General features: G+C 39.1%; 1 protein-coding gene across 2 annotated transcripts in view; it reads right to left on the reverse strand.

The window, feature by feature from the left end:
• The window catches only part of LOC138038825 (unconventional myosin-X-like), a 60,850-nt gene that overhangs the window by 26,320 nt on the left and 8,205 nt on the right, over nt 1–26,325 (reverse strand). Inside the window, exons 6-39 of one of the 2 annotated variants that reach the window (XM_068884897.1) lie at nt 25,348–25,472; nt 24,389–24,402; nt 23,419–23,503; nt 22,682–22,785; nt 22,205–22,334; nt 21,898–22,016; nt 20,284–20,430; nt 19,540–19,640; nt 19,162–19,228; nt 18,410–18,502; nt 17,884–17,952; nt 17,733–17,770; nt 17,564–17,608; nt 16,755–16,860; nt 16,107–16,187; nt 15,859–15,983; nt 15,631–15,742; nt 14,913–15,074; nt 14,376–14,435; nt 13,485–13,609; nt 12,714–12,774; nt 12,383–12,544; nt 10,723–10,763; nt 10,182–10,269; nt 8,498–8,609; nt 7,759–7,835; nt 7,150–7,208; nt 6,486–6,596; nt 6,029–6,124; nt 4,164–4,257; nt 3,199–3,254; nt 2,890–2,975; nt 2,010–2,115; nt 330–454 (exon numbers count right to left, since the gene is read on the reverse strand). In XM_068884897.1, coding sequence (XP_068740998.1) covers nt 330–454; nt 2,010–2,115; nt 2,890–2,975; nt 3,199–3,254; nt 4,164–4,257; nt 6,029–6,124; nt 6,486–6,596; nt 7,150–7,208; nt 7,759–7,835; nt 8,498–8,609; nt 10,182–10,269; nt 10,723–10,763; nt 12,383–12,544; nt 12,714–12,774; nt 13,485–13,609; nt 14,376–14,435; nt 14,913–15,074; nt 15,631–15,742; nt 15,859–15,983; nt 16,107–16,187; nt 16,755–16,860; nt 17,564–17,608; nt 17,733–17,770; nt 17,884–17,952; nt 18,410–18,502; nt 19,162–19,228; nt 19,540–19,640; nt 20,284–20,430; nt 21,898–22,016; nt 22,205–22,334; nt 22,682–22,785; nt 23,419–23,503; nt 24,389–24,402; nt 25,348–25,472 — 3,182 coding nt within the window. Of the gene's footprint in view, nt 1–329; nt 455–2,009; nt 2,116–2,889; nt 2,976–3,198; nt 3,255–4,163; nt 4,258–6,028; nt 6,125–6,485; nt 6,597–7,149; nt 7,209–7,758; nt 7,836–8,497; nt 8,610–10,181; nt 10,270–10,722; nt 10,767–12,382; nt 12,545–12,713; nt 12,775–13,484; nt 13,610–14,375; nt 14,436–14,912; nt 15,075–15,630; nt 15,743–15,858; nt 15,984–16,106; nt 16,188–16,754; nt 16,861–17,563; nt 17,609–17,732; nt 17,771–17,883; nt 17,953–18,409; nt 18,503–19,161; nt 19,229–19,539; nt 19,641–20,283; nt 20,431–21,897; nt 22,017–22,204; nt 22,335–22,681; nt 22,786–23,418; nt 23,504–24,388; nt 24,403–25,347; nt 25,473–26,325 lie in introns of those variants that run through there. The other variant, XM_068884892.1, reaches the window with a different exon arrangement.

The following is a 26,325-nucleotide window of genomic DNA, read 5'->3' on the forward strand; positions in this document are numbered from 1 at the left end:
CCGAGTAAAAATAAAGAATGGAAGGTTTACATTTGCATGCTCAATTTGTCGATGAAACCTCAAATTTGATGATTTCACGCTGCTGCTATGCGCAGCACGATTATGTTTCTCTTTTAACCAAAGAGATTATTGTTTTGGGGCATTGTCAATGCCATTGCACTCGTTGCTTCTTAAACTCTCTCATATAACTCAGAGGTGAGATAAAGGAGTTGTAAGCCCCGGGCCACAAGACTCTGAAACACAGGATTTACATTTTACATGAATTGCGGTGGGAAAATGGAATACTAGATCGGTCTTACGCGCGGTTGACTGCCTTTTCTGGATCTTACCAGGCTCTCTTTCCTCGGGTGGCAGAACAGAACACAGACTGTTCAGAGTAATGAAGCCAAATTTGGGGCTGTTCTTCACGTATGATTTGTAGTAATCCAGTGAATTTCCAGTTAAGACACACCATCTGCAAAATACACGGAAAATCCCAAGTTCCACGAATCTCCTAGAGCCTCAGTGGTACAGCATCCAAACTACAAATCGGAAGGTCATAGTTTGACAACTATCACTGAAGGGGCACTCGGATTTGTTCCGAATGTTCCCGAGTATCCCCGAATGGACATCGAAAAAAGAACTTTTTCAGGCAATTACCGGAGTTAACATACTCCATCTGCTCCACTAGATTTGCGAGAATGCCATTTTTCTACAATTTCAGTCCTAGAGTCCTACGGCGCATTCATTTGAACGGAAAACCCGAGAAGAATTTCCTGTTAAAAGAAACAGGACAATTTCAATCAAACGGAATGGAACAAGCGTGTTTCTTTTGCACGGAGTCACTTTCTTTCTATAAGAGACTGGCTACTAACGATTTACAATGACAATCCTTTTTGAGGACAAAAACCGCGCCTTTAATTCATCCAGGAGAATGGGACGCAGGAGATGATTCTGGATTTTCCGATGATTTCGACGAAAAAAAAACCTCTGAAGGTATTCCATTTTTCTGAAAACCTTCTAGATGAAAAGTCTGTTCCATCTGATTTACCACCGGAACAAACGGGTTTTCCATACAAAAGGAAAGCGCTCCTAGAAGTGCAGGACAGCTGTCACCAGAACGAAGTTTAATGGACTAGCTCTCACGAGTCTCATATTATCTCAAAGCATCCGAACGAGTAATAGGAGATCAAGGGTTCGACTCGTGTGGAGGAACACTCTTTTTTTGCATGCATCTCTAAGTTACCACCGTAAAACATATTTTTTCAAATATAAAGACGTTCACCCCCATACAGCACTACCTCAGACTCCGTCCATACTTAAGTCTTTTTAAATATTTCCATCTATACTAGCATTTTCCCATCATTTTTGCTCATCAAAGGAAAAAGGATCGAAACTTGTCTAAAAAACTGGTACCTGAGATACCGCACGAGTAAGGTCGTTTTCAAAGCCTCTTACAAGTCTCTTGCAAGTCTCACCAGTCAATCTCGTGGGAATCGTCTATAATATTACGTACCAGTCCCGGTTGGCGAACCCGACGCCTCTTAGAGGCATGGGAAATTAACACATACAAAAGTCCGCTCAACCGCAATGATGGCATGTACCTGCCCCAAGAGTACAGGGCCATGGCGTTATTGGACAAGAACTGATTTTGTAATATATTCTGTTTTTATTAACACCTACGCGATTTTAAATACACTTGTCACTTCGTTATATGTTTTTATTACCCCTGAAGAAGGCTTATGTTAGTAGCCGAAACGTTGGGATTTTAAGATCTTTTCAATAATATTTTTTAACCAGTGTAACATCTTTTATACTTTACCAAGTCTCACCTAGTTGTCAAAATCTCAAATTTCGACGGTGATCAGACTACACGAAACTGAGTGTTTTCAAATTTTCAGAAGTCTTCACTTTTGTAACCGTTCAGACTTTGTGTATGATAAGCAGCAATCTCACAGCATGTACACGCTTTTGGAGGGCAAAATTGTATGGATGGGACAAAAATACACAATTTTGTAAAATTCATTCACCTTTTCCTTCTGGAATCGTCATTGGCTCCTTCTTTGATGAGCCAACCTTTTTCAATAACATCCGAATAACCTTCAATATGTTCACGTTCTTTGCTTTCCTGAATAGCTGAAAAACAAATTCAGTTTTGTCTTGTGTCGCAACAGCAAACCCAAGAATAACAACAGGGACAGACAACTTAATAGACCAAATCGTCTAACTCAATGTGGTACCCAATTCAAACCCTTTGGGAATAAGACGTTTTGTTCCAGGTATTTCCATATCGTTTAAAAGTGAATGTTACATTATAATGCAATACAATACACAGAGAGTCTTAACCCCGGGTAACTTGAATTGGGTATACAATTGAGTTTGCCGATTTGGTCTATTTATCATCCATTACACTCAGTATCTTGAATTTGGATGGCTAAGATTCAACTGTTAATTTTGGGAATTAGTGAATTAGGGAATAATCCGCGAGCAAATAATTCACTGCTGTGTTGGCTACACACGCTACGAATTAGGGCGCAAGACAGCTACTTTCAAATCGCCTTTCGTATATTTTTCCCTTGTTTGAAAAGAAGTAACAAAATTTCCTCGTTATTCCTCGCATGTTACATTCCACTTTTTGCGATATCTGGCCTGCCTTCACCATTAAGCCGAACACACCACAACCTAATCTAATCAGGACAAAAACAAATTTATGCAACTGGCAAAAAGCGCGGGAATTAAAACGACGGAGGGACGTTACACGGTTCCGTTTTCCTTTTGATTGGCTAGAAATGTGGCAGAGAGTTTGGAGCCGTTAAAAGAGCTATTGAGATTCTTTACTTTCTAAACAAAACGAAAAGCGGTTAATAACTACGCAAATGCCATGGGACTAACTTGATATTATTTTCGTACCTTCAACCCATCCATTAACGTCTTCTGGAGTGTCGGCAATGAAATTCATCACTCGATTGGCAGTGATTAGAGTAAAGGAATTGGTCCTGAAAGGAAAATGTTCATCCATCAATTCTGAGGCAGGGTTCAATGTTGATAGTTTGTTTCTCAGATTAAAAGCGACTTAAATATGAAACTTGAAAAGGATGCACGAAAAAGCGAGATGCGAGGGGCGCACGTGACCCGAGGAAAGGAATTGCCGGGCTAAATAACGTTTCCTATGCAAGTTTGAAAGTGACTTCGGAACTGAGAATGCATTGTCCGTCTTACTTGTTGGCAACTCCTCCAGGGGTACAGGACTCAATCATGGCTACGTCAATAGTGCCCTAAACGGAAACAACAAAAGAAAGACATCCAACATTCTGAAGTTGTCACAATTGAGAGTTGTCACATTTGAGAGATTAAGATTTGCGTTTGGAAAAATGGCAATAGCTCTTTTCTTGCTCGATAGCTGAGGCTAACATGCAAGAAATCCGTTTAAATTGATCAGATTAGTTTTAATGCGTTTTGGGAAAAACAGGAATAAATATGCCCGAGGTATGCTGTTTGTGGTAAACGCGAAACAAAAGACCGAATAGAGACATTAAGCACCGTGTCTTTTTCGGAAAACGACATACGGTAAAACTGTGACTGTCACGTGACATGGCCTTGCGGTCGAGTTTGCAGTTTCCGGTTCAAGTTTTGACAGCTGGATAATCTTCTTGCGGTTAGTGATTTACCGCATCGCTTTTCACCTTAAAATTCCGTAGGGAATCACGTTTAAAGTGATAAGTTATGTTCGTAAATGCTTTAACTCTTGAATAAACACATTTTTGCTGATCATTCACACAGCCTTGAGGATGCTGGCTCGGTTGAATTAAAACACGTAAAGTAAAACAATAATCCAACATGGCGCGTTTTTTTCCGCCAAATGCCGAACCTCAAACTCAAAACCGCTAACAGCTAACCGAGGTTTGAGGTTTGCGGTCGACTTTGAAAACGCGATGGCAAATGTCCCTAATAGGGCGCCTGACTAGCTAATCAGTTCACCACCAAGCCTCGAATTCGAAAATGAAAACTTGTAAATTTTAGCATGAGCTAAATCCCACAGCAGCAAACTTGAACAGGAAACCCAAGTGCGAACAGTATTGCATGTCCAAATTATGTGAATAATTTTGTGCAAACGAGGCTCGGTGGTGAAATTTGCTGGTCAAAGGTCATCGCGCATATGGTCCATTAACAATATTGGCGCATACCGCTGCATGCTTGACATTTGCTGATTCCTCTCTCATTCCTTTCAATTCTTCATCAGTTGCTCGGTGCACACGATTTAGAATGTTAAACCAGTGACTGAAAAACGAAAAACAAGAGTTACTTTTAGCTGCGTGCAAACGGACGCAACATTGTTGGCCATCAACTCTCAACAATGTTGCATTGCATCCATTGCAACGTTGTTGGCCAACATCTCCCAACATAGTTGCGTCCATTGCAACATTGTTGGCCAACAACTCTCAACAATGGTGCGACCATTGCAACATTGTTGGCCAACAACTCTCAACAATGGTGCGACCATTGCAACATTGTTGGCCAACAACTCTCAACAATGTTGCGTCCATTGCAACATAGTTGGCCAACAACTCCCAACATAGTTGCGTCCATTGCAACATTGTTGGCCAACAACTCCCAACATAGTTACATCCATTGCAACATTGTTGGCCAACAACTCCAAACATAGTTACATCCATTGCAACATTGTTGGCCAACAACTCTCAACAATGGTGCGACCATTGCAACATTGTTGGCCAACAACTCTCAACAATGTTGCGTCCATTGCATCCCAACAATGGTGGGAGTTGTTGGTTTCCATGGGACTGTAGGTTTCGTATAATACGAGAGGCTTTTTTCATTGATCAGTGAAGAGTCTCTGTATGGAATTTAAAACTATACCTATGTATAGTCAGCAAAAGTTTGATATAACTGAACGTTAACCTCAGAAAAATGAGGTGAACGCTTAATTTTTTTAAAATAGTTTATTAAGAACCCTCTTGCAGTGAAAAAACTGAATTAACGAGCTAGGATTTAAAAGTGTAATACTAAAATAATAGAATCAACAACTAATAATAATAATAATAATAAATAATAATAATAATAATAATAATTGAAATATCTAAACGGGAAGAAGTTCTCCGCTCTCTTCGTCCTAATTTTAACCGGCGTCAGTAATCATCACGTTGAGTTCCGCATTTACAACAATAGAGTTGCCATCAGCGTTGGTTTTATTCTTAAGTTACAGTTTTCGTTACCGTTCAAGTTTCCTCGCGAGGATCTGAGTCAAGTTAGGGGACGGGACATTATGTGACGCATACGCGTTTTCACCAGACACGAGTGACTTAAAAGTTGAGGAGAACGGTAAGAGGACACCTCGTGATGCTTATTCAAAACAGGACTTCATCTCGTTTCTTTCAATAGATCTTATTCACGATAGCCGCTATGCTGGATTTGCCTTTATCATGCAAATTAGCCACACATTTCTGAGGGCGCAAACAACACAAGTTCGAGAGGTTATAACGAACATCTTAGCTACAAATATGATTTGTTTCACGTTCATTGAATGTTTATCACCTAAGTAGTAAAACAGAATGATTACACAAGTTACTTCGATGTTTTTTTAGTGAAAAATGAGCAGATAACTATGTAGACAGTCAAAATGTCGGAGGCAATCAAAAGATAGAAAATTATTATAAAAGCTAATTAATTCTAAATTCCAAAATGTACTTTTACCAATGTTAATTCAATATTTCGACGAGCCGATGTTCCGCAATTTGCCTTTATTCCATTGTTTGCCCCCCAGCATAACACATGGCTAATTTGCATGACAATTTAAAAACCAACATGGCGGCTATCGTGAATAAGGGCTATTCTGCTGATAGTTTTTGTTTTCGACGAAACGAAATGTCGGGCTTCACTGGCCAACACACAAGTTTTTTTTTTTTACGGCTTCTTCCAGTTGACGCACAAATGTTGCAAGTAGATGCAGATGTACTCACGAAAAGAAATGACATTTTCCACGTTCACGCTTTTATTGAAGAAATAAGGACAAACAAAATAAAATGCCACTCACTTCCAATCATTTGTGTTCTCTGCTATAACATGGTACGTTCTGTTTTCAGTAATAATGCTAAATCCATTTTCTTTCACACCATCGTCAACTATGCGTCTGCAAGAAAAGTCAAAACGATTTGGAACCTAATTTCATAGTTGCTCAAAATTAAAAACTGTAAGTGACTACTGTTTGAAAAAAAATGTGCTGTGACAGATTTTGGCCCACCGAGCTACTTCTACACGCTGATTCAGATTGAACGTCACGGTGGTAAAGAAACCCGTGCACGCCTTGCGGGCCTATTTGCAACATACAAGCCAATGTTACCATTGCGACTGTTGCTATGGCAATAGGAGCTACTAAAATGAGGAAGTTTACCAAAATTAGAGCCTCTTGAAAAAGACTACACTCCGCCTGTTTTTTTCTCTTTCATTTTGTCAATTTAGTTTTTAAGTCAGTTTACAAGTGATCAACGTACATTGCATTTCTGATGTCAATGGTTCCAAGAGATTTTGCTCCCTCCACGTCGGTTTCATGGTACGTTAGAATATTGTCCTTCAGAACAAACCACCGACGCTTCCAATTACGTCTGAAATACATAAGAAAGAAAATATGGACACAGTGAAACATTTATTGGATATTTTATCATAAGAGATTGTGGCAACTGTTAACGAGACTTCCTTCTCGTCATTCCCTAACAAAGGGACGGCTTCTTGAGACTTTTTCTCATCCGGAGATAAGAACTCCCATGTCACTGGCGGGTTCCAAGCATTTTCATTAAATAACAACAGTAAACACTTAATGACTGGTCCCGAGGGAAACTGCGCCTCGGGGAAACAAAGAGATCCTCAGGAAACAAAATGAACTGTTTCCCGAGGGACCAGTCATTAAGTGATTTGTTATATAGCACAAAAGAACTTGCAACGGAAACAGCAACGGAGGCCGTCGGTCAACAATCGCGGGTAACTGTGCACTGTTACCCTCTGACGTCACAGATTTTGCACTGTTGCCCGCTCAGAGACTTTTGGCGGCAAACAGTATTATTGTTAGATGTCATGTGACCTCGAAGTAACCAATGAGAGCGCGCGCTGCTGGGAGAAAAATTGAGCTATATAACAACATTATTTAGTGCTTCACTTTACCTAGAGAGGGTTGTGGTGCCGCCACCTTTCTTCATCAACCAGCCACACTTAAGTGCGTCCTGAAACATTGAATGCCATATATTACTTCTAAATACCATTAGGGATACGGTAGGACACAAACAACGGCTCAATTAAGCTTCCCCTTTCCCGTCAACGGCAGACAAGCAAACGAAAGACTGATTCTTGTAATGACACCTTTAAATCCACTTATTCTAGCTTATTTTATACGACCTGAAATCAAATATTTCTTTATTGATTATGAGTAAACAGCAAATTTTAGCCCGAACTTCGCCGTTTACCGCAAATCCATACCTGTAACGACTCGGAATTGCCCACGATCACTAAAACAATGTTCCAAAAAGACTTCGATGCTTTTAAGCGAAAAATCAAAATTCAGTTTGTTTTAAAGTCTGCCTTGAGTGCAAATAGAAATGAGGGCCAAATCGTGAAATTTTCCTTGAAAGCCTTGGACTCATATACTCAGTATGGACTATATTCGTGCATGGGCCCTCATTCGTGAATAGAAAAATAAAAAAAAGTCATACGAGTGCTTTAAGTACATGACGATTTCATAAAGGCGATTCTGCAACCTGAAGAGCTGAGTCACACCTGCTTTCCTCTGAACCACATGAAGGTATCATCACGTAACACACACCAGTGTTTCTTCCACAAACTTAACAGACCACCTGACAGACATAATAATGACACCGATAACGATTAGCGATAACAATAAGGACGACGATTGTCCATTGATGCCTCAATGCGGCAAGAACTAATAGTTTCCACACGTCACCACAAAGGAGAATAAACTATACACCTCCAAAAGGTGGGAAACAATAGTTAACGGTCCATGCTCTATGAGTGGGCTGGAATGAAGCGTAATCCACCAATGCCTAGCTAAATCATGGAGACAAGATGGTCGTTTATCTACGTGGGTCCTGATGGACAATGTGTCTAGCTGGTCTGCGGGCTCTGCAAAGTCAAGCGGCTACAAATTGTCAAAGTCAAGCAACTAGTTTCCCAACCTTTCCACGGGCGCTTTACATTTTAAACATCTATAATTGAAAATCAGGTTCAGTCTTGCATTCAATAGCTTTGGAAATTAGCATTTTCTTTCGTTTTTTCCAATAGAACGAGTTTGTGGTCGAAGACGAATGCAAGCGTGTACTTACTGTCCACCCAAACAATCTCAGAAACGCCACACGTGTACCACACGTGTACCACCCATCACCAAATGTTCTTGGAGTGGGGGTCATTTACTTTCAATGTGAGACAATTCATACACTGCATCGACCGTTGTAGAAAGTACCAAAAGTATTTGGAACAGTGTCTCTTTTCTTACACAAACCTCTCATCATTAGGTATCCTTCCCTGAGTGGTAGATCTTGCGTGTCATACAAACTCGGCGGTCTGTCCCAGGTCTCTTCAACATCGTCTTCTTCTTCGTCACTGTCTTCTAGCTAAAAGTGGCAAGAGAAACCCACACGACATTAAAAAAGAGAAAACTGCTTTTAACAGCAATGTGCCCGAAATAATGAAAGATGTCGTTTGTCGTTCTTATTTCTATGATTCCCGGGAATTTTTATTGCCAACAGAAATATCCTCAACGAGTTTCGTTTCTGTTTTGCACAGGCACACAACGAAGTGTCTCCTTTTAATTGACAGATACTTAGAGCGGTTTTCAATTCAATTGAGTGTCGAAAGTAATGAGCGAATTGTTTTGGTTTTTCATTACTTCACTCAGTGATTGGTTCAAAGTTCTCGCCCCACTTTTTCAACCAATGTGCACATTTTCCCGCGCTTTGTGTCGGCTACGTGTTATTACTTCGAGTTTTGATTCGTTTACTGGATTGTTTCCGTCCTTTTTTATGGGCCAAAGTAAGTACTTTGGTTTTGGTTTTACGACACCCGATTGAAACGTGCTCTATTTACAAACAACGTTTTTGTTATTCGAATATGCAAACCACTTGAAGAAAAGAAACCCTTTGTTTCGACAGCAAATAAGACTCTGGTTGGCACAGTCGTTACAATAAGAGATGTCAACAATAGGGAACTCACACCCGCGACGCCGGTTTTTTTGCCACGGACAGCAACCGGAAGTGACAAGTTTTCCCTTTTAACTCGTCTTCATATAACCACATTTACATTGCTAAGTATCTTTTCTCCATGAGAGAGGATTAGTTTAAAAATCTATCTAAGAGACACTATTGTTCCGGAATGCGAAATGTTCACTTCCGAATTCCTTCCGCGGGTCTAAAACGTGGGGTAGAGTCGTACCTCTTGCTGAACACTATATTTCATTGGAGCCCTGTATAGTGTCGTACTTCCTATTGTTTTCTGTGCTAAATCAATTGTTATCATTGTTCGCTCCACTATTCTTTTGGCCAATCCTGAGACCCGTTCAATGAGGTACGACACGACCCAATACGTGGCGTGCTTTTAAGCATCCTAATAGCTTCGCTTTAGCGGGTCTTCGTATTCTACATCTACATGTTCCAGCACTCAGCAAAGTCCGCTTGACTTTTGGCTGTTTCTGTTAAGGTGGCCCCGTGCACCACAATACTCTTTGACAGATCATCGCCAAGCTGGCCACTTTTTTTGTGGAAAGAACAGAACTGGGAACTCAGCACCCTACGTTTTGGAAAGAGTGTGTGTATTCTTTAATGTCCAACGGAATTTTAAGATCATTGAAGAGTTGTGAGACGGGGCCTACGGTTTTATCGCCCTTAAGGAGTAGGGCTGGCGCAGTGGCAAGAGCACTCGCTTCCTGAAAATGTGGCCCGGGTTCGATTCCCAGACTCGGCGTCATATGTGGGTTGATTTTGTTGACTCTTTACTCTGCTCAGAGAGGTTTTTTTCATTTGAGCTAAATCGACTTTATGTATAGTGTCCACAGTTGATACATAAAAAAAAATCATCATTATTATCATTATTCGAGAGGATAACGTTTTGTGGCGTTGCAATTATCGTTAGTTTAATCTCACCATTACTTTTGACAATCCATTACTGGCCGCTCTAAGTCACGTGTGTACCTTAAGCTGTCTATCCAATTCAGCAATCTGTGCGGCTGCTTCAGCCTCTGCTTCTTTGCGTAATCTTTCTTCTTCCTCTGCTTTCTTTCTGCCGGTAACAGAAAGGAATAATATTTTTTTCTAAAAGAATATTGGATAGTGGTTTCGTGATACGCCAAGTAATCAAGGTCTAAGCAAAAGCAATCATTGTCTTCATGCGAAGACCTCGTTTATTCTTGATGTCACAAAACCCACTTTAAACAAATCCTTTGTAGTATATCGTTTTAGAGGAATCAAGTGACTAAGTGCTGCCACTTGGAAACTATATTGATCGCTTTTCAAAGAAGGGAAATAACAATGCATGATCCACTTTGGAGTCCTTGATCAATGCAATAACGCGTTGATCGGGTTATTTAATGGGGTTAAACCGCTCTAGCTACATAGTCTCAAAATTAGGAAGTCAAGTTAAAGTTCACACCTTCGAGGCTGTAATTGATTGCCTTAAAAGTAAACCTATTTTTGTCCAAAGCTTTAAACGGGGTGACTTTTGCAACCACTTTACCTTGCTTCTTCTTCTTCTCTGAGTCTTTTCTCTTCCTCTGCCTGCTTGAAAACAAATCATGAGAAATTCAACTGGAAACAGCGGACTTTTTCATAAAAGCCTTTGTTTATAAGAACTTAGAGGCTGAGATGAGACAAAGTTACACGAAAACGAAAGATATTGTTGACACTTCTATTTTTAATTAGTGCTACGTCTTTGCCCGTACAGCGAGAGGTTTGTTTGTGCCGTGACAACTCCAGTGTAATGGCCACCGTAAAATGTATAGTAATTCTAGCACTGGAGTACAGAATTCTTTACACAACAGTGTTTTTGACCATAAACTATCTAATGATTGTTGTTATATAGCTGATTTTTTCCCCCAGCAGCGCCCGCTCTCATTGGTTACTTCGAGGTCACATGACATCTAACAATAAAACTGTTTCCCGCCTCTGAGAGGGCAACAGTGCAAAATCTATGACGTCAGAGGGTAACAGTGCACTGTTTCCCGCTAATGCTGACCGACGACCACCGTTGCACGTTTTTCTTTTTGTGTTATATAACAAATCACTTCATGACTGGTTCCTCAGGAAACAGTTCATTTTGTTTCCCTCGAATCTCAATGTTTCCCTCGGCTGCGCCTCGGGGAAAGAATGAGATTCTCGGGAAATAAAATGAACTGTTTCCCTCGGGACCAGTCATTAAGTGTTTACTGTTGTTGTTTAACACAAACATTTACCCGAGAAGAAAAGCCTCGAGGGATTTTCAAGTAAAATTATCATTCGACGAGTTCAGGGTAACAAATCCCTGACTTTCAGTTTTATAAATGCGTCATCTTACTGTTTTTTGTTTTGTCTTTTTGATGTTTGTTTCTGTTTCGGTGTACCCTGCGAGCAGAGTCTCTTTCCATCTTCTTAGATCAGTCGGGAAGGGGAAACTAGACTCTGCTCGCCGCCTCCACATTCTTTGACTTGCCGCTCATCCAAAGAATTGGATGAGTCAGTCAAGTTTCGACTTGTCAAACCTGTTTTTTTTTTTTTACTTTTTGCGCATGATCAATCGCCACGCGTCATCAATGTTTTGAAATTTACAACAGCTTGGCAATTTTAACTGTTAGAATTCCCATGAGGTTTTCCTATGTGTCGGTTACAGAAACTAGTCTGACAGAAGCGCATGAATGTTTCAGGAAAAAAAATAAAATGGCATTTTAAGAGTATGGCCTATTTTGAGTTTCCAATGAAATGATTCCTTGATTGTCGTGTGTTTGCGAGAGTTGTTGGAAAATATCCCGACTGTTTGTTTTCGTTTTGTAGTTTTGTGGCTACTGGTCACGCGTGACTGACACCGAATACATTAAAATTTTTAACGCATGCTCAACACAAAATTTGCAGGCGGCGAGCAGAGGCTACTTTCCTCTTCCCGACTTATCTAGGAAGATCGAAATAGACTCTGCTCGCAGGGTAGTTTCGGTGCGGTCAAATCTTTAGTTCGCGTGTTTTAGCCGGAAAAACACAACACCAAAGGTGTTGCAGAAAAAATAAAGGGAACCACTTCGAGTGCAATAAAATAGGAAATGCGAGAAATGCACAAAGTTCTAGTTGAAGGTTTTTTTAACATTATCATCGCCATAACCATCATGATTATCACCGCCTTCATCATCAAAATAATTACGTCAAATACGTACCTTTCTGCGCGCTTCCTCCTCTGCCTTCCTTTTGGCTTCTTCCTCCAGTCTCCTAGCCTCTTCCAAGGCCCGAGCCTTTGCCAGCACAGCTTGTCTCTGTTCTTCTTCTTTTCTAAGTCTTTCCTCTTCCTCTTCTCTCCTTTGTCGTGCTTCCTCGTCGGCCTTTTAGAAAGAAGAAGTGATTATATCATCAAGCGAACAACGAACACGTGACACATGCACAAAGCAGAGTTTGACCACTGTAATTTTTTTTTGTGGCATCTGCAAATTCAACGCTTCAACGACTGGACTTGTAATGCCGCCTCCCTAACAACCCATGGAGTGATCTTACCTTGCGGCGCAACTCCTCAAGCTCTTGGATCTTTCTCTCCTGTTCGAGTCTCTCCATTTCTCTGCAAGAGAGGACAAACCAGGTATTAAACTGATATGAAGGCCTCCACAACACTGGGAGGGGAAGTTGCTCGCAGACTTGCATATCATGATTTACTCAAAGTTAGGAACTTTTTACATGTTGGGAGAGATAAAAGATCATGGCGAAAGAAAGTTTCTTTTCGTTTGGTTTACATGCAGAAATATTGACTAGGACAAGGCGTCGTAACAGGAAAGATGACGTAACTGAATGTCCGTCTGCCACAGTATCTGTTTTTTGCCCACTTCCAGTGAGGGTTGTTCACCAGAAAGGTATTCGACCCACCCATATGGGACTAAGGGAATTGATCCAACCTTATTCTCACCATTATGCTAACCCTGCTCGCACCATTGCAGTAACCCTTCTCACATCATTGCACCACCCCTGCTCACATCATTGCACCAACCCCGTTCAAACTATTCTACCAACCCTAATCTCACCATTGCGCTAACCCTGCTCTCATCAGTGCACCAATCCTGTTCTCATCATTGCACAAACCCAATTCTCATAATCACAGACCTTTATAATGAAACACAAAAGATCAGTTCTGAGCAGGCGCACTAAGTAAATTTTGACCTCCAAACCTAATTCGCATGCCCACAACAGAAAAAACTCTTTCTCTTCAGTGTACTCGCGTTTAAATCTAACGTTCGCTAATACATGGACCCTTCTTCCAAATAGCTTTCATTTTACCTTTGTCTCTCCTCTTCTTTCCTTCGTTCTTCCTCTTCACGTTCCCTTCTTAGTCGCTCTTCTTCGATTCTTTTCTCCTCCAGCAGTCTTCTGAGAAGTGCCCGTGCAGTCCTTCCTCTTTCAAACTGAGGTGATGTAACAAAACACGCAAGTTTAAAATGCTTTCTTCGAGCAAACGTTGGTCATCCACTCAGATAACAGAAAGATTCAGCGCGCACGGCAACAGTGACCATGTGAATAACATGTTCCCGGCAATTCTGAGATTTTCTTTGCCTTTTTTCCTAGAGATAACTTGTTAATTGTCGAAAAAAGTTCACCAAAACTTTTCAGTAGTGTAGCAAAATTGTTCTTTGGTATTGTAAGCAGTTTCTATTGTTTAGTCTTTTGTTTTTGGCTAGGGCAGCGAGACAATCACATTTATGCGTTACGACAGCTGCTACATAACCCAAACTTTTTCCGGCAAGTCATACAAGGGCAAATGAAGTTTTGTGCTTAAAGTCCTTCAAATCCTGCACTTTTCTTTCGCACATAGCTGCATGAAGTCAGGTTGACTCGAAAAATTATACAGGACCATTTGATTTTCATTTTTCAAGCGTCTTTAACTAATGTGTTTGAAAATAGTCCACTTTTTTAATGATAACTAGAGACGACATAAACTGAATCGTTGTTTCCAGCTCCAGGAGACATGGCTCACGGGAAGCTTAAGTGGTAAGCTTCGTGCTACTTAACACAGCACGCACATATATTTATCGTTTTATGTAGACTTGATGAATCATTTGTAACCCATCCCAACCAACTATTCTTTACTTAAAGCACTCGAGTGGAACATGTACCTCCCTTTCTTTATACGTCAAATAAATAAATCCATGTTACCACAGACAATGATCTTACCTTCTGAATGACTATAGCAGCTAATCGCATATTGATGTATTTCTTGTGGTAGAAATGCGCCTAAATCGGAAGGAAAACATTGTTTATCAAATTATAAACGGAATTTAGACTGCTTAGATGACACTTTGTGTAAACACGTTTGGGCCACTTACTGTCCCTTTTTAGCCACTTTCGGCCACTATTCTTACCATTTTTAGTGGGGCGAGTAATGCCATTAACTTGCAAGAGTAACTATCATCATTGTGGCCTCCATTATTATGTACATGCCAATTCAATTTCCATTCAGACTATGTATATTCTTGCGAGTTCTTTTCGCCACTCATAGCATTGGAGATGGCGATAGTAAAAGGCGTAACGTTTGCGCAAAAACTAAGTTGTCCCTGTTCTTGTAAGTATATTTGGGAGCTTAAGCGAAGACGACCCAACGACGTCTAGGAGAACACTAAAAATCAAAATATTTAATGCACAAAAACAATAGCCCTGCATGTGCCGTTGGTGCGTTTCACATTTTGGTATCTTGCGTAGTCCACAAAGTACCTTGTAGTTCTTTTGTATTTTAATGATGTCTTCACGAATCTTCAGATACTTCTTTCTCTGCAGGTATCCCATGATTCTCCTCTTGATCAATATGGCAACAGCTTCAAGCTGAGCGTTTCTTTCACGCTCCACCCTGTACTCCAAGTTGTCCTTCATGAAAACCTGTTAAAAACGGGAAACCATGAAAATAACATCGATACAATAAAAATACCAAGTTTATGATACAACCTAATCTAGTACAAATAGATTTTGATAGGGTAGACTGTGGCCATTACATTAGTAAATGCTATTTTGAGCATTGATGGACGTAGTCTATTTAGTTTGAAGGGGCTGCGCGTATTTTACATGCTAACGACTTCGAATTAGGCCAAAAAAAACTTCAAAAGGAAAACGTTTCACATTAAGAAAGTGTCTTCACTGATAAAAGACATTTGGATACCGACCCAATGTCGTACTTATCACAGAGCATTGCGTACGAAAAGTTTTGGGTTTCGAATAATAATTGTCGACCCAATTCTGGTCTGAAGATCTTTTTCTTCTTTAAAAGTACTACTTCCATACCTTTCCTTTACTCCTTATTCAAATATGCCTCCTTACCCGTTCTTAACCTCAACGATTCATTGAAATATTACGAGAACTGCTACATTAATGATCTTTTACGGAAACAAAAAATAGCATGTGCACTAGCAACAATCTTTGCATTTTAAAAATATCGTACCTTTGTTTTCCCTAGTTTAAATGACTGTTTTTCAGGGTCAAACTCTTGAAGAAGCAACGTGCAATCACTGTTATCTCCTGATCTCGTCTTTCCACGGAGAAGAACCTTGTATCTGGCGAGTAAAACACATTTAGAAAACAACTAATTAAACGGTCATCTTCAAACAAAGTACATCACAGAGAGAGAGAGAGAATGGCAAGGCTGTGATTTTTTTGTAACACAAGGTACCTGAACAAAAAGTCTTTGTAAATTCGTCTAACTGGAAAACCAGCTCGCCTGATCCTCACAGTCTCCAACATTCCTGAATACCGAAGCTGACTGAGGACAACTTTCGGGTTGAAAGACTGTGGGAGCTACAAAGAAAATAAACATGGAATCGGGAAAACGTAAACCAAACAAATGATTACCTACTCTCAAAACTCAAAGTCAAGCCACATTATAACTCGGCGATTGATCGAAGGGTTATATTTCCTTACCTTTTTCTCATTGGGTTTCACACAGCGTACAAAGTATGGATGCGATTGACTCAGTGTGCTCATTAGAGATGCCAATGACGTCTGCAACCAAAATAAAAAATTTATCCAACAAAAAACGAGAGAATACAAAAATGGGATGTAATTAACCTCAATTATTTCATTTCTTTGAATAATCTCTCCTCCTCACGCCACAAAAAAATCTTGCCATTTTCGCCTCGAAATTTAAGGAGGCAGCGTGACCGCGTGGTTAGAGCGCTAGCTTTGAGATCAGGAGATCCCAGGTTCAAGATCCATTGTGAGACCAAGCTAAATTTGATCCTGGTACATGTAGCTGCTCTTGTAACCAACCAACTGGTTTGCCTCCGACTAGTTGGAATTCTCTAAGTTGGCATTCTGTTTCTCTGATCATTGGTATCTTTCGTTGCCCTGCGATCCAATCGAAACCGAGTACCTGGTCAGCGGTTAACTTAAAAAAAACAGCTGACCTAAACTAGAGCCCGCGAAATGGTCATGTGATACTTGACGTTTCGAGCGTCAGCCCTTGGTCAGAGAGAAAGGTGACAAATCCCGTGACAACGACCGGTATATTGGAGTTGTATTCTCCTTGTTATAAGCTCCTAAAGAAAGGTAAACTTTAAGGGAACAAACCTTGAATTGTGAGCTGACTGTGGGCCTTTTCCTTGAAGTTTTCTTGGTTCCGGCGGCAGGAATGGATGGCTTCATAGGCTCGACAATGTCATAAATAAAATCTGATCTATCAAACGAAAGGTGGAAGGCTAAACCTTACAAGAGAAGGAGGGCCAGGAAATATTCTACCTTTCCTAGAGACTGGTGTTTGAAAATCTTGACAGGCACTGAAACAAAGTTTCTGAACACAAACAAAATAATTCTCCCATTTAATGATCTCAAAACCCGAACTTAGTCACATGGGAGGAGTCGCTGATTGACAGGTGTCAGAAACACTACAAAGACATCAGGCCGCAGTTATGGATGCATTGAAACAAAATGGAAATTTTCACTTCAGCCAATCCGATTGACAACACACTCACAAATTCAAATGAGACAATAAAAATGAAAGGAAAATACACCCACCCAGCGATGCAGTAAGAAAACATTGAATTTCTTCAGACTGCACCGAGCAAGTGACAAATGGCTTAGCTTTACATCTAATTGGGTAACGAATGAAGCATGAGATTTCCAAGTCAATTTTCGAGTGAAGTGAGGTAAAATGAACCAATCGCAGAATTACCTTGGAGACTAAATTAAAAAGATCAGAATTGTTTAACCAGTAGCTTTCGCTAATTGAGTGCGGCTTACACTAAGATCGCAACTCACGTAAACGAAGACGAGAACTCCAATTGTATTAGCACAATCCGTTTTAAGCTGCATTCCTTGCGTCCATTTTCATATAAGTACAATATATCAGTTACATGTATTTGCTTGTTTCATCATCATACCTGCTTTCCATGAGAACGTTAAGAATCTCGTCACGAAAGGCATCTCTGTTTAAAAAAAAAAATTTTCGTAAAAACTTTCAGGCATGGCAGATCAGAGATGAGCCATTAAAAAAATGGATTCAGCAAGATTCAACAAATGTCACTCTTACAATGTTAAAATAAACGTCACCTGTTTTTCTCCAGGAAACCTTTTGTACTGTAGAATACCTGACAACCGAGACAGAAAGTTTCACCAAAATTGCTTACATCTACTAGTGCCACGAAGCTACTAATCCAAAATAAAACGGACAAAAATTTAAAAGTTAAGGAAATTTACTTACCTCTCCAGCGTAATGTTTGATTCCAAACTTTGTATTTGCAACACGTGGTTTTATGTAAAAGGCGTTACCCTGTGTCAAAAGGAAGATCAAGGAGGCTATAATTATCACGGTCACACAACCCCTCCCCAACAGGGAAGAGGTGTTGGAACTTGAGAACATCCATAATGCAGTGCGCTTTTGTCACAAGACCACTCATCGGTCATGTGACCACTATGTAACCACTCACCACGATTCAAACTGAAGAACGTAGAAGGATCCAATCGAAATGTTTTTCAATTCAGTGAATTCTTTTTAATTTTATTACTGTACGTTCTGAGTTTTTAGCCCGTTTATTAGACCGGCTTTGTATCCGGAACGTGGAATGAACAGTTTTGCTTGTAAAAAGTAATGTTCTGAGATGTTTTGGCCTGCGCCCTCAAGATCATTTGCCCACTAAGTGTGCGCAAACATTGTGTTGGCGAAACGACTTGATTGCAGGCGAATCATCTTAAGGTGAAACAAACGAATGGCAAGAAAAGAAGTAAACCTCATGACTTGAATGCAGCTTGTCCAACATGGATTCATCAGTTCCTTTAGGAAAGTTACTTTCCTCATCAATCAAAGCAAGCACACCGAGTTTCTACGCAAATAAAAAGTAAATAATTTTGACACTGAAATGAAAGTTAGAAAGATCAACAACTGTTTAGTTGTAAGCAGACCTAAATAATCCAGGCTTAACTAACGGGATTTAGTTTAAGTTTTAGGATGCAAGGCCCTAGTTGTATTTCAAAATTTTTTATGCCTTGGGTTACTAACTACGACCTACGGGGTAGTAGAGTTAACGTTCTACAACCATCTTATAATAATCTTTTTTAGGCACAACTCATTTTCTTATATTATTGCACATTATATGGAAAAGTTCACCACTGTCTACTAAATCTGCACACTCTGTCCAGCAATTTTACTAATAAAAAAAGTAAAGTAGGAAATGTATCTTATAGTTTTCTTTGTTTTTTTTTCTTTTCGGCAAATTTTTATCTTACTCTGTAATCTTTTATCTAGTAGGTTTATAATTTAATTATTATATTTTATGTAGTAAGTGAGTTGTAACTTATTGGTCGAGCGGTTTTCATCTGTGCCTCTGGATCTGGATACTGGGTGACCACTCCCCATGTTACCGCCAATAAATAAAATTACTTACTTACTTTGCGCAGCACTTGCTCTGCTAACTGATCTATATCTACACAGTCTTTTTCAATTAATCCTCAATAACTAAGCCTTTGAAAAGGCTTGCCTTACCTTTTCAATGAGATCTAAACATTCTCCATTATCCACCCAGTCAATATCTGTCCACTCCAAACCTTCTCTGTCAAAAAGAATCCAGAAGAGAGTTTTAATAAAACCTTCAACCGTCTACCCTTTAAGAGTTAATATAAATCTAAGAATGACCAGTGTGGGCATTTTATTGCACAGGTAACAAATGAGATCATAGGTTATCACTCTAAAAATGCTCATAAAACCCTGAACTTTAAATATTGACCTTAAGCCTAATAATTATATCTTCATATAGCTTACTGACCTGACGTTAGCGTTAGTGTGACCTTTCAAAGGATCAAGATTTCAACTCCATATAATATTACATAACAAGCATGCTCCAGCATGAACCAATAATATTACCTGTTGTATTCAAGTTGTTCCAGTGAAAATATGTGCTTGTTAAAATACTGTTGCAGTTTTTCATTGGCATAGTTGATATTGAACTGCTCAAACCTGTTGACCTAATTCAAATGAGTCAGATATAAAATCAGACTTTTTTTTCTGTACATGTCAAGGAATACAAGGAAAAATAATGCACTTCAGTCACTGAGTATGAAGCATGTATGTCAAAGATACAGATAAACTATTCCACAAAAAAGTAGTTAGTGGTCTTAAGAACACAGCTGAACGTGCAAACAGATTTGCATATTTATTTCCAACTATTTGATAATGGTGTCATGAGGTCACCGAAACATCGCAAGTTTAATTAACTTAAATAGCGCTAGTTTTTACATGTCAATAGATTATGTATGCAGTCCTTGAATTATCCTAATTATCATTCTCTCCCCTCTCTGGCATCAGTTGGTTACAAGTGTGAAGACCGACGCAGGAATGGCAGTCCTTTCCACAGCTTCTGCACTTGTAGTCACTGCCTTTATGTTGTTCTTGATTTGCCTTACGCTATGTTACTTTTTCGTCTAAAGTCATTTGGAGTTTCTCCTTTCTCATCCTGAGGTTCTTGTTCAGGGTTTGCCTCCAGCTTGAGTGATCTTGTGCAAGGTTTTCACATTTCTCAAATTAAAGTCCAAGTCTATTGCTTTCATGTGTCATAATTCTCTAAAGACTCATGATTATTGTACTACAAAATTTAATTAATTTACTTACATCGAAATTCTCAAATCCAAAAATGTCAAGTACACCAATGGATGAATAGCTCTGACTTCCTTGGATTCTCTGGTTAATTTTGTTGATCAGCCATTTAAAAGTACAGGCATAAAGATTCATAGCCATGGAGTCCCTGGAGTCCAACGCCTACAACACAGTATTTCATTTCATCAATGAAAACACTGTATATGATGGTGCATCGTAAAATGAGAGAACGCAATTCCAAAAAAAGGTGCCCTTGAATAACTTAATATGTCATGGAAGAAACCTACAAGGATCAGCATAAAAATCCTGGAATTTAAATGCTTATTGCATCAACAGGGGTGTCAGAAAGTTTCAATAGTGGAATGCTGGCAGGAGAAATTACAATGGAATATAGGTTTTGATAACCATAGGACAGCTACAGTAAGACTACAAAGTAGGAGGTGATATTTGCTGGTAGGTATGGACAGCATGTGCTAACGAGAAAATTAAAATAAGAAACAAAAAGTATTACTATTTAAGCAATAGAGAATGTTTTCCGTGTTTCCATAGCCTCATCTAAACACGAGGGGGAGTTGGGAGAATTTGAGACAGTTATGCAAGCCCGAGACAGATTTTCTTGACACATGCTCATATTTCCTACCAGCCAATCAAAACGCATGTCTGACAGCATACAACCAATCAAAATTTGTGATGTTACAGCCGTGTTTCCATACTCTCATCTAAACACAGCTATTGACCAACGAGAGTGCACATACTATCCTACAGTGTATTTATAAAAGATGATGGCTGTGCGCATTAATTTTAGATTCTTGATTCTGCATTGCCCATTTAAAAGCAATATTTTTCTTCATTAACAACCTCTAAGTCCACTCAAAGGTAAGGTAAGGTAAGCGCTTTCCGAGCCAATGACCCAACACACCGGTGTTTATACCCGGTTTCCGTAGCATTAAGCGACTAGGAGTATTTTTTAACTCCCCCACGGATGGGATGCTAGTCTATCGCAGGGTTACCCCCAGCATTACGCCGGTACCCATTTATACACCTGGGTGAAGAGAGGCACCGTGGGAGTAAAGTGTCTTGCCCAAGAACACAACACAATGTCCCCGGCCAGGACCCGAACCCGGACCACTCGCTCCGGAGTCGAGCACACTAACCATGAGGCCATCGCGCCTCCCATCAAGTCCACTCAAAACTACCCTTTAATACCCTTTTAAAACTACCCTACTACCCTTAGTAGGCTTTTTACTGGGTTGCCTCATGGCAAACCCAGTCGAGGTCTGCGTTTAGTTTGTTTGTTTTCATTTTTTTTTTTTTTTAGTTTTTTTTTTTTTCCGTGTCGGTAAAAGTCTTGCCTGTCACTCCCCTGGTAAGTGGTGTCTTTGTGGATAGAGCCTTCTGCGAGTATTTTCTTAGGATCGAGAGGGTAGTGGAAATGCGTAGATTTCTCAGGTGGACACTGTCTAATTCCAGACGTTGTTTAACTCATCAGAAGGGGGCCCAGCTAAGTCAATGGGTTAAAATGTTGGAAAAAAAAGATCAGAAACCTGCTTATACATGTAACTTGCAGGGAAAAAATATTACATGTTGTCTTTACTTGGTTTATAGATTAGTAATAATACACACACACACCTGCTCCACTGACAAAGGTGACAGTATTTCTTCTCCTCTGAGAATCATAGACTTTTGGGTCAAAGCATCCATCAGCTGATAAATGTCCACACGAAGAAGATTCGCCAAATTTTCTAAAACTACATGTAAAGATTTGAAAAAGAAAAACACATTTTTGGCAGTTATAGTGCAACTGTGCATTATTATTATTTTCATTTCTTATTTAATTTTGTAACAAATGTTGTACCAGTGTATGCCTGCGTGACATCTTGAATTTACATGTACATCAGGCACAAAACAATACACACATGTTGAGTTGAAAACATACTGGTTTTCTCTGCAACTTGGGCACCACCAGCAGCAATGAAGTGCACGTTGCCAAGTTGAAGGACTGCGGCAATGACCTGAAGAACATCTGAAATCTCTTCTTCAGTCAGGCACATCACTTTCATGGCATTCTGACAGAAAGAAAAACATATGATAGATCAAGTACAGTATACTAGTCTGATGATAAATGATAAAAAAAAATGGATTTATAGGTAATAGTAAAGTGCAATTAAGGAGCATAACAGTGATCAGCATACATACTTCAAGATAATCATGTCAAGGAATGAAACCCCGCATGCACTGGCGGAAGGTGAGTGCTCTTACAACTACTCTAATGCCGCTATGGAGCTTCAAGTTTTACAAGAAAGAAGTGATAATTAAATGAACAGTCATCCCACTCAAATATGGCATCAATAATGAGGTTTAAGACTTCTTTGACCATTTTCTGAGTACAGGGGCTGACATGAAGTAGTCATACCAAAACGTTGTTAAAATCCTCGGCATCATTTATCGATGGATCACCATAGCAAGCACTCTGTTTGAGGTAGTGATATTTCTCAGGTGGACTGAGTAGCAGGAGATCTGTGCAACAGAAAAGTTGAACAAATTTCAAGTTCATGTAGTTTCAGGCCTCCAGTGAGTTGACTTGACTTGACTTGACTGACTTGACTTGACCTGACTTTACCAAAAAGTATAACAGCTTTAACTTCTCCTGCACTCTACATGATCTACACAGATTGACTGTTTTCCTCCTGAAGAACAGCGGGTAGTTAGAAATGTTCCTCTTACTTTCACCAGAGGATTTTACGATGTCAATTGGGAAACCCTCAGGGGTGAAATGGTTAAATTACTGTACTTTAATCCTAAATTAAATTTAGAATAAGGATTATTAAATTTTGATAATAATATTATTGTTCATGGATCATTAATTTGTCACTGATTCATTCATCCATGTCTTCATAATGATGAGGATGACAGCCAAGTCAAGAAAAATACATGTATAATTTTGTGCAGTCATTTCAAGTGGTTCAAGATGGATAATGGATCGCTGCCTACAGCTGTATACCTGGAGGAATTATACTGTCATGAATTGTACGGAATTTTAGAGAATGCATCTTCGTGCTTCCTCAAAATTGTTACTTATGGATTCAAACAACTTTATTTCCGCACTAAAAACTTAATATTTTAATAAGATATTGCAAGTGAGTAACTTACTTCTTTGCTCTTCAGATGCACCAGCCAAAAGAGCATAAAACATGTGATAGTTTCTTTCTCCTGGATTTTGTCTCACAACTCGATTCTGAAAAAAGGGTTTAAAAGTGCAACATGTACATGTATGTTTGTGATAACAGAGAACATTTTCACTATTGCGTAACCTTCCCTTTCTGTCACAACCTCTTAGCCCCAATAATGTTCTTTTTAGAGTGCAACTCTCTGACCTAAAAAACCAAGATTAGGGTAGAGAGTAGGGGGTTGTGTCAGAGAAAAAAGCAGTACAATATTCAATAATATAATTATACTGGTAATTTCTCAAAGCCATTAAAATCCATGAAAATGATAATCCAATGCATATTTAGGTCACATGTACCTACTTTGATACCCAGTAAAAAATGCAGTGTTTGAATATCCAAACATGTGTGTTTGGAAATCGATTAGCCAAAGAAGGCAGTACTTAAACAACTGTTTATTAATTTTGTGGATTACAGTACTCATTCTGGAAATTGCAACTTTTTGGCAGTCAAAACCAAGAAAACTTATCCATAGCTGCTTCTTGCATTTCTCAAAATTGCAACCGAGGAGGTCAATGCAAGAGACTTTAAATAAAAAGCCGAACTTGTGAAAAAACACAAAAACATCTGTCATTACACTGACCAACAAAATTAATAATAATTATTTTTTACATGTGATTTTTTTGCTATTTGTTTTCCACTTTATTAAAAAAAAAATAGGCTCTGATTCTGAAGCCATTTCAAAATCTGGTGCCTCGATCATGCTTCATGAGCACATGAAACACTTGGACTTGTTTTTGAAATATATTACGTGAACAGTAGTAATGAACAATGCAATGGAGATATTCTTTACCCAATCATATATATTTTGTATACTTAATCAGTACTGTGTGTTTAAATTAAAGATATCAAACACCAGTTTGTGAGCAAGTGAATGAATTATTTTGCATTTTTACCTTTTCAAGGAGGACTTTTTGTGTAACAATGTAAGATTAACAAGTCAAGGTTTAAATAATGCAAAGTATACTGTAAACCGTTCAAATTAATAAATTAAAACTAGAAGTATTGTGGCAAAAGGCCTTGGTAAGCCATAAGAAGTCTGAGCTATTATACTTGTGTCCCATCCCTTTAGCTAACCACAAAACCTACTTTCAAAAAACTAAACTTTCTTTATTTGAGACATTAACTTCATTATTGTAAGCAGCTCACAGTTCTCACTCCCATCCTACACATAACATGACTTGTAAAAATGTAGACCACCATTGTTGTCTTCTTTCTTCATTCTTATAATTATACTATTTTTACCACTAGGAATATCTTGAGTGTAGGAGCCTTAAACTCCAGGGCCCAGTTGTTCAAAAGGCGATTAACGCTAATCCCAGATTAAAAATTAACCAAGGAGTTAATTTCTCTACTCCCAAATGCTGTTCAACACTGATATTTGGAAAAACTTTACATTAGAAGAAGTCACTCTTGCAAAACAAAAATAAGCAAAACAATTTTTTTAGTTTTCACTAATCCTGGTTTAAGTTAATCGGCTTTCCAACAACTGGGCCTAGTGGATAGCATAGGACAAAAGTAACAAAAGGACGTAAACAGTAAACAGAGCCAGAGGTTCAAGTAAGGCTGGCGTAGTGGTCATCAACCGTGTCTCCTGCCTCTGCAATGGTAAGTGGGTTTAATTTAAAGTTCGTGTCAGTCTCAACCTGACTCCGAGGGTTTTTCTACGGGTACTCCAGTTTGCAGGAAAACTGGAGTCGCTTATCAAAATCGACTCCTAGCAAACTAGGGGAAGTGCCCCCAATGGGTCTCCCACTTGTTCATGCTCTTCCCCGAGTTCAGTGGCAAGTGCTGTTACATGCATCACAAAAAAAACACCTTCAAACTCGTACAAGAAATTATGACCAAAGGATACAATCCTGGACTTTCCCACCATCCATTCGTCCTTTTGAGTTGAAAGTAACTTGAATAAACTTTCCAAATCTGCTCGAATTGTTGTTGTAAACTGTCTTTGCATTGCCAAAGGCTTCCATAATTGGACTGATGAAGACAACATAACAAAGGTACATGAGAAAGTTTAATGTATTTTGATAAGAAAAAAATTCTTTGCATTTACCACAACAATGAAGTTTACTTGCAAATTATTGTCTAGTACGTTAAACCATTCATTATCTCCTAGGAGTGAGATAGATTTTACTCTGTCTAACGCCAGACGATTTTACTCATCAGTGACGATAGTCTAGGCTGGTTCAGGTGTCAATGGGTTAACTATATTATAAGTATGGATACTAAGTACTTTCAATTCAGAGTGTCTTTATAGACACAAATTAAAACATAAATTTCTTTTGGAATGATATATCTTTGACAGTAGATTACAATACAGGAATCCAGGGCTGTCAACCCCCAAACTCTTCAAATATTGAAAATTGACTGGTGTGGGATGATAGATGATGTCATAACACTTGTGACGTCATTTCTATGACATCATATTGCGTCTTTTGCGCAAAATGAAAGTACACTATCACATAACCTAGGCAACAGTCAAAAAACGTGCGAGAAAGTTGTCATTGGCATTTCAACATTTGATTTGATTGTTTCATTTCCGACCAATCACATTATATTGCTCAAATTGCAATTCATCAATAGCAATGCATGCAAAACGGTTTATCAGCGTTTGAGGAAAATAATCGTTTGAATTTTGTTATTACAGATGTTAAAATAACTAAAAAAACACAAAGTATTTGAAATTTTATTGTTGTGAAAGTCGATTCTCACTAGAAATGACAAACTTTGGCGATTAATCAGGAGATTTCGGATCATAATCTTGAGATCTGGAGATTCAGTCCAAAATATGAAGTCCCCCGGATTATCCGGGAGAGTTGACAGCCCTGAG

Source organism: Montipora capricornis, chromosome 1, assembly GCF_036669925.1.
Source record: "Montipora capricornis isolate CH-2021 chromosome 1, ASM3666992v2, whole genome shotgun sequence".
NCBI lineage: Eukaryota > Metazoa > Cnidaria > Anthozoa > Scleractinia > Acroporidae > Montipora > Montipora capricornis.